Source organism: Cebus imitator, unplaced genomic scaffold (assembly GCF_001604975.1).
Source record: "Cebus imitator isolate Cc_AM_T3 unplaced genomic scaffold, Cebus_imitator-1.0 Scaffold129, whole genome shotgun sequence".
In the NCBI taxonomy this organism is placed as follows: domain Eukaryota; kingdom Metazoa; phylum Chordata; class Mammalia; order Primates; family Cebidae; genus Cebus; species Cebus imitator.
The window spans coordinates 6367379-6376013 of NW_016107444.1; the positions used below are offsets into that span (position 1 = coordinate 6367379).

The following is an 8635-nucleotide window of genomic DNA, read 5'->3' on the forward strand; positions in this document are numbered from 1 at the left end:
AAAAGAGGAGGTGGGGACCCTGGTGGGAGAGGATACATGAAAAGTAGGGCTTTCTGGGCCAGGCATGGTGGCTCATGCCTGTAATCCCAGCACTTTGGGAGACCGAGGCAGGTGGATCACCTGAGGTCAGGAGTTCGAGACCAGCCTGACCAACATGGTGAAACCCCATCTCCACTGAAAATATAAAAAATTAGCCAGGGGTGGTGGCGCACGCTTGTAGTCCCAGCTACTCAGGACGCTGAGACAGGAGAATCCCTTGAACCCGGGAGGCGGAGGTTGCAGTGAGCTGAGATGGCGCCACTACACTCCAGCCAGGGCGACAGAGCGAGACTTCATCTCAAAAAAAATAAACTAATAAAAGTAAGTCTGTCTGATTTAGCAGATGAAAATACAGGAAGGCCAGCTTAAATTTCAGATTAATCACAAATAATTGGTTTACTATAAAGATATCCCATGAACCATTTTGGACATTCTTGTGTTTTTAAGTGTTCATCATTTATCCAAGGCTCTAATTTAACTGGACACCCTGTGTTTTCTTGGTGAGCCCAGTCAAAGCTACTGAGGCCCTGACTGCGAGGGAGGAGGAGGCGTCACGGGAAAGGAGAGGCACCTGGGGACACCCTTCTCTAGCTGGACAGGGAGCTGCCCCTTCATGAGTGGGACAGTTCGAAGGACAAGTTCGCAACCGTGCGTTTTCCTCAGCTTACTCCCTGGCTCTGAGTGGTCTGGATTCTGTCACTTTGAGCCTGGAATAAAATAACTGACCAACTCTACTCCAGGGTGCCAGGCATGAGTTTGCTTGGCAGGGAGAAGGGTGCAGACCCCTGTCCCCTGCTGGTGGCAGGCAGCTGGAACACCTTCAGTGGCTCAGGAGTGGCAAAGGGAGCTATCTGGGACAAAGTTTGGCCAGAGACACAGATTCCCTTGCTCATTCTTCCCTGCTCTGGAAGGAGCCTTCCAGAAACTCCCCACAGGCCTGAAGTAAGCGGCTTCATGACCAGGATGATGAGTGATAGGTAACTGGCATGATGTGCCCCTTTAGGCACTTACTGGGACCAGAAAGTGGTGTACTGCCCACTCATGACGGTGCAGGGCATGCGCACGGAATTCGCGTCCATTCGCTGCTGTGCATAATTTGGTGGCCGGTCCCCTCACAAAGGATGAAAGCAGGACTGGCTGTGGCAGAAGCTTCGGATGAGGTCTCTGGGCAGAAAGTTCCACCTCATGCTGTCTTCATCATTGCTGTGGAGTTTCAGCAACTCAGAGCTCACGCAGAGTCGCAGGGGACTTTACACAGGCAGTCTTGTTCAGGACTACGCTTCCATTTGTCTTTGTAACACGTGACAGTTTTACCTCACATGCACACACCTTTAGAATCTTAAATTGCTGGAGAGTTTTCTCCGGGTGCTTCTGGCTCCTGTTGGTTTGGTAATATTACTCCTGCTAAGTTTGATCATTTCCAGGAATACACACACACACACGCAAACACACACATACAGACACACACACACAGAGACACACACACACACAGACACACACACACAGACACGCAAACACACACACACGCAAACACACACACACAGACACACACACACACAGACACACATACAGACACACAGAGACACACACACACACAGACACACAGACACACACACAGAGACACACACAGACACACACAGAGACACACACAAACACACACAGACACACATACAGACACACACAGAGACACACAGACACACACACACACACACAGACACACACACAGAGACACACACAGACACACACAAACACACACACACATACAGACACACAGACACACATACACTCACAGAGACACACACACACACGCAAACACACACACATTCTCTCTTTCTTCCTCTTTATTGCCCCCCCCACATGCAATCATAATTATACACTTTAGTTCCCAAACGCTTCTAATCTGTTGTGTTGTTGTTGTGTTTGAGACAGGGTCCCGCTCAGCTGCTCAGGCTGGAGTGCAATCTCAGCGCACTGCAACCTCTGCCTCCCGGGTTCAAGCAAAATTCTCCTGCCTCGGCCTCCTGAGTAGCTGGGATTACAGGTGTGAGCCACCACGGCCTGCTAATTTTTCTATTTTTAGTAGGGACAGGGTTTCACCACGTTGCCCAGGCTGGTCTCAAACTCCGGGCCTCAAGCAATCTGCCCCCCTTAGCCTCTCAAAGTGCTGAGATGACACTCAGCCTCTAATTTGTATACTCCTTATTTTACAGATTTTTAAAGGTAGTCAAATTTCACAAATTTTTGACTTCCAAAAATAACGATAATCAGCGTTGTATGTACACGCGTGTCCTCGTATGCAGCACTTAAGATGACGTGAACCACTGTATTAGGTACCACCAATTTGAGGAGGTACAAAGCAAGAGAAGAAAAACTAAGAATTGGGTTTATGTAACAGTGGTGTTGTCACCTTTGTAACTGCTCCATTCATACCTAATTAGAGTGCAGCTTTGTAACAATTTATCATTAAATTTACATTTTGTTTGACTTCAATACTGAATGCCATTTTCTTAACTTTCAGAGCTCCCTCAACTTTTGGGGCCATCTGCTCACGTGGCCCGCCATTCATCTGTCACTCAGCCAAGACATCAGCCCCTCATGTGGAGGGCTCTATGCCAGCTTCTGTGAAGACTGGTGAATACTAGCGGCCGCTTGTCCCAGAGCACGTGCAATGTAACAAACTTGTAAATAAAATAAGCACATTGTAATACAGCGTGTTCGGTGTCATAACAGAAACACAAGTAAAGAGATCAGGAAATCAGCGCCTCTGCAGGGAATCTGACAGTCATGGAGAGGTGCCATCTGAACTGGGCTTTGAGGAATGAGTAGGAGTTTTCCAGGGGAAGGGACAAGGGGGACAAATGGTGGGCAGAAACTCCAGATGAAAGCAGGTGTGCCTGGGGTTAGCGAGATGCCCCCTGTGGAGGGAGCATAGGTTATGGAGGATGGGCTCACAGAACCTGGAGCTAAGGAAGTTGGCTGAGGCCAAATCTTGAAGGCCCTTGCACACCAAGGTGGGGATTTCATCCTGGAGGTGGGAGCAGGAGTAGCTTTGATTTAGGAGAGAAAAGCTCTCTAGAGATAGTGTAAAAGGTAGCTTGGAGTTTAAAAAATTTTTAAGTTCCATTTTAAGAAAATAAGATAAAATAATATTTCATGAACTTCTTTCCATCTTAATAAACACATTTCAACACGACTTCTATAGACTGTGTAAAATAACACTATATGTTTAACCAAAGTGTTACGTGGGGAGATTTTAGGTCATTTGTGTTTCGTCTTGTCTTTTTCATCTATTGGTTGTTATAAACAGGCACAGATTATTAATTATTTCCTTAAGGTAAACCAGTAATGAGACTGCTGAATTAAAGGTATGTACATTTTTCAGGCTTTAAATAAGTCAGTTAAATTGTCCTCCAGAAAGGCTGCACCAATTTCATTCCTACTAGGAGTGTTTGAGATGCCCCTTTGCCCAGCACCCAGCTGGATCAGTACGAGACGCACAGTAAGCACTCTCTCACTGCATTAATTGACCTGTTTCTGCTGAAGTCAAACATTCTTCCTCATGGTGGGGTGGCGGGAGGAGAGGACGCTTGTATTTTTTCTTTTGTGAATCGCCTGCTGCTATTTATCCATTTTTCTGCTGGTGTGTCTGCCTTTTCTTTCCTTGCTCTGTAAGAGTTCTCTGTATATTGAAGGCATCCTGTTGTTGCTATATGCGGTGTAAGTAACTTTCAATTTGTTATTTCTGTACATGTCTAACTTTCTGTACATCCCTGGCAGAAGAAACAGATTTGAATCCTCATGACACGTAGCTCAGTCTCTCTTCTGCGGCAGGTACTCAACAGATGTCCCAAGATGAGTGGATTATTTTTATCCAAGCTACTTTATGAAACCCATTCTGCCCGACTCCAGAAACGAAGGGATCAGTTGAACGTCCACACCCCCCTTGCTCCCAGCAATGTCAATTTGTCTCCTTCTTTCTTTCATTCATCCAACGAATGTTTACTGATCCCCTGATATGTGCCAGGTACCATTCTGGGCACTAGGGTTACCATAATGGGCAAAATCTGTCATTCTAATTGGGGGACTCAGATAATAAAGAAAACAAATAAAATATGTATGATGTTCAATTGTGATCAGCACTGTAATGTACATCAAAATACAGAAGGGGAGGCCGGTGGCTCACGCCTGTAAAACCAGCACTTTGGGAGGCCGAGGCGGGTGGATCATCAGGCCAGGAGATCGAGACCAGCCTGGACAACATAGTGAAACTCCGTTTCTGCAAAAAATACAAAAAATTAGCCAGGCATGGTGGCAGGCGCCTGTAATCCCAGCTACTCGGGAGGCTGAGACATGAGAATTGCTTGAACCAGGAGGCGGAAGTTGCACTGAGCTAAGATCGCACCATTGCACTCCAGCCAGGGTGACAGAGCAAGACTCCATCTCAAAAACAAAGAAAGAAAATAATACAGGAGTGGAGACTGAATCTGAAAGCAGCATGGTCGCAGAAGACCTCACTGAGAAGGGAAATGAAGGCGGGCGTGGAGGGTTGGCCCAGTGGATATCTAGAGGAGAAGGCTTCTGAGCAGACTGAACAATGTGCAGAAAGGTCCCAAGGCAAGAGCAGGCTCCGTGCATTCAGGGACAAGAAAGGCATCAGTGTGGCTGCAGCACAGAGAGCGATGACGGAGGCAGGAGGCTGCAGGTCACGCACGGCTTTGCAGCCCTCATCGGAGCGCTGCTTTTCTTCTGAGTGAAATGGGAGGATTGGAGCAAAGATGTGGTGTGGTCTGCCTTATGTTGGAGAAGGACAGCCCTGGCTACACACTGGGACTAGACTGGGGAGGAGACGGAGGCGGAAACAGGGAGCCTGGCGGTGGTCCAGGTGAGAGGCGCCGGCATCGTGGACCATCTCGGCGGCAGCAGCAGTGATGCTGAGGAGGGGCTGCATTCTGGGCACAGGTTGATGGCAGTCGAGCCAGCAGAATTTCCCGGTGCAAAATGTGAGAGAAAGAGAGGAATGAAGAACAGTGCCGAGGATGCCGGCTTGAGCAACTGAAGGATGCAGCTGACGTTAATGAGATGGCAAAGATGCAGGTGGGCAGGTGCAGAGGAAAAGGTCGGAACCTCGATTTTAGAAATGTGGAGGCCGGCCAGGAGCGGTGGCTCGCACCCGTAATCCCAGCACTTTGGGAGGCCGAGGTGGGTGGATCACAAGCTGAGGAGCTCAAGACCAGCCTGGCCAAGATGGTGAAACCCTGTCTCTATTAAAAATACAAAAAAAAAAAAAAAAATAGCTGGGCATGGTGGCAGACACCTGTAATCCCAGCTACTCGGGAGGCTGAGGCAGAGAATTGCTTGAACTCAGGAGGCAGAAGCTGCAGTGAGCCAAGATTGCGCCACTGCACTCTAGCCTGGGCGACAGAGGGAGACTGTCTCAAAAAAAGAAATGGTGACTGTAAGGTATGTATTTTATTAACATCCAAGTGGAGAGACTAAGAACTGAATACACAGGATACACTAATAACAGCTGTGTATAAGGCTGGGCACAGTGGCTCACGCCTGTAATCCTAGCACTTTGGGAGGCCGAGGCGGGAGGACTCCTTGAACTCAGCAGATCGGGACAAACCTGGGCAACATGGTAAAGCCCCATCTCTACAAAAAAATACAAAAGGCAGCCAGGTGTGGTGCAACTCTCTGGTCCCAGCTACTCGGGAGGCTGAGGTGGGAGGGTCACCCAAGCCTGGGAGGTCGAGGCTGCAGTGAGCTATGGCAGCACCACTGCACTGCAGTTTGGGTGACAGAGTGAGGCCCTATCTCAATTTAAAATACTAAATTGTTGGCCAGGCACAGTGGCTCACGCCTGTAATCCCAGCACTTTGGGAGGCCAAGGCAGGTGGATCACCTGAGGTCAGGAGTTCGAGACCATCCTCACCAACATGGAGAAACCCTATCTCTACTAAAAGTAAAAAAATTAGCTGGATGTGATAGTGCACGCCTGTAGTCCCCGCTACTCGGGAGGCTGAGGCAGAAGAATCGCTTGAATCGGGGAGGCGGACATTGCCGTGACCCAAGATCGCGCCATTGCACTCCACTCTGGGCAACAAGAGCGAAACTTCATCTCAAAAAATAATAATAAACTGTTGTGTATAAGAGGTGCGATTATAGACAACTTTTTCTTTCTCTTCTTCCTACTTCTTACTTTGCTTGGTCTTTGGAATTTTTAAAAATTTTGAAATCATAAGCAAGTTTTACTTTTATTTCTTCTTCTCTTTATTCATTTATTTTTTGGGTCTCACCTTGTCACCAGAGTGCAGAGGCGTGATTTCAGCTGACTGCAATCTCCAACTCCCGGGTTCGAGTGATCCTCCCACCTCAGTCGCAGAGCACCTGGGATACAGGTGTGCACCATTACACCCCACTAATTTGTGTATTTTTGTAGAGGCGGAGTTTCACCACGTTACCCAGGCCAGTCTCAGACTCCTGACTGAGCTCAAGCAATCCACCCACCTCAGCCTTCCAAAGCGCTGGGATTACAGGCATGAGCCACTGCACCTGGCCAAGTTTTACTTTTATAATAAAAAGTAAACCACATTTAATTTTAAAACATAATAATATGTAGTTATAAGATATGAGAGGAATAATCAAGTATTGCAGACTTTCTTTTAAATCTGCCTGTGTCCAGAACTTGAAATTCTGGTCAATTCCACATTCTCTGCGTCCTTACCACAGGCTCAATGCCCTGCTAGCTCAGGGGACACTGAGATGAACAGAGGTGGCCTCTGCCCTGCTGTCGCTCACGGCTCCACCGGCTGCAGGCCAGTCTCAGTAAATGCTTAATCAAAGTCCAAAGCAAGACCTGGGGCAGTGGACGGAAGGAGGGAGCCGTGAGCACATACACAGCCCCTAGACTGCAAAATGGTGAGAGCACACAGCTCAATAGACAGCCTCTGGGCCATACTGAGTGAAGTTTAAGGCAGGATGGAAGCACACAGATGGGTGATCAGGTCTCTCTTTACTGAAACACAGAACATGTGCCAAGGTGAGTCCAAGGACACCTGTGGGAACAGGCGAAGCCCCCCTCCCGACACATGTACTCCAGTATACGGGAGCTAGGGTCCTGTTGCCACATCTGGGGTGAGGGGCTTGGGCCAGCTGCCCTTCATGAGAAACTTCTGGGTACCTCTCCACACAGCAACGCAGCTCCGGTCTGCTGGTGGGGGCCCAGGCAGCCCCCTCTTTTGGCATATGAAACATGCCTGGTTGCAGCTGATGTCCGCTAGCCTCTCCTGACGCGCAGCAAGGAGACTTGGAGGAGAGGCACGTGGGCGTGGAGTTCACGGCGGACCTGGACAGCAAGGGAGCCAGGTGTTCCTTTCAGCCCATCTGGCCCGTGAGCTCACCACAGGCAGAGGACAGGAAGGGACAGTGGGGCGGAGCACGTGAGGAGGACAGCAACCCTTCCCGGGCCTCCCACATGCTAGACTCTGGCCAGGGGCTTCACACACGATGTCATCTAAACTTCACGGCAACCTTATAAAGCAGGTGTTATGATCCTCACATTGTAAGGGATGCAAGTCGCATGGAATCACTCATCCAAGACCACAGAGTTAGGAGCCAGAATTCACACCCAGATCTGGCTGGTTCCAAAGTCCATTGTCTAATCCCTGAGCCCAACTGTCGGCTGTCCCTGGACAAGAACGGGCGCCCAACCCCCACATGGCCTGGTGCCTGCGCCTCAGCTGCCTGACCTGTTCCAGTGTCTTTCCAATTCCTGAAATCATTTCCTGTTCAGGGGTTCAGACCTGACATTCAAACCTGGCTTCCTGGCCGGGCACGGGGGCTCTCGGCCATAATCCCATCACTCTGGGAGGCCGAAGCAGGTGGATCACCTGAGGTCAGGAGTTCAAGACCAGCCTGGCCAACATGGCAAACCCCTGTCTCTACTCAAAATACAAAAATTAGCCAGGTGTGGTGGTGGGCGCCTCTAATCCCAGTTACTCAGGAGGCTGAGGCAGGAGAATCACTTGAACCCAGGAGACGGAGGTTGCAGGGAGCCAAGATCACGCCATTGCACTTCAGCCTGGACGACAGAGCGAGACGCTGTCTCAAAACAATAAATAAAAGGAAACAAAACCAGCCTCCCTCTTCAACAAGGATCCACACTTGCTCCTCCGATTACCATGTGCCGAGGGCATCTGTCACTTACTTGGCCATGTGGCATCAAATCCCCATGCCGTGTTCAGGGAACCCCCCACGGTGGGCCGTGTTCGGGGAGCCCCCCACGGTGGGCCTCACAGTGGGAGTCGTGACGGGCCTTGCTGCCACTGAGAGAATGCCAGGGAGGCAGATACCCCCCTTCCCATCCCCTGGCAACTAGGTGTGTGCTACGGGGGCACAAGAGCTAAGCTCAGCCTATCGGATGTTCCCACTCAGGACTGCGGCTCTGACAGCTGACCCCAAGACAAAAGGGCAGTAAGAACCCAGGTGAAATCGTGTGCGTGGGCAGTATGAGGCCCGTCAGCTGTGGCAGCGTCCAATAGCGACCGACCGGCAAGAATGACCGTGTCCCAGCCAGCGTATTCCCGCCATCTGACCG

General features: G+C 49.8%; 1 protein-coding gene across 1 annotated transcript in view; it reads right to left on the reverse strand.

Annotated features, from left to right (window-relative positions):
• Window positions 1-6988: 6988 nt before the first annotated feature.
• MUC20 (mucin 20, cell surface associated) overlaps window positions 6989-8635 on the reverse strand; it is a 10217-nt gene continuing 8570 nt past the window's right edge. Inside the window, exon 4 of the mRNA XM_017541007.2 lies at window positions 6989-7384. Coding sequence (XP_017396496.1) covers window positions 7316-7384 — 69 coding nt within the window. The 3' untranslated portion in view covers window positions 6989-7315. The remainder of the gene's footprint in view (window positions 7385-8635) is intronic.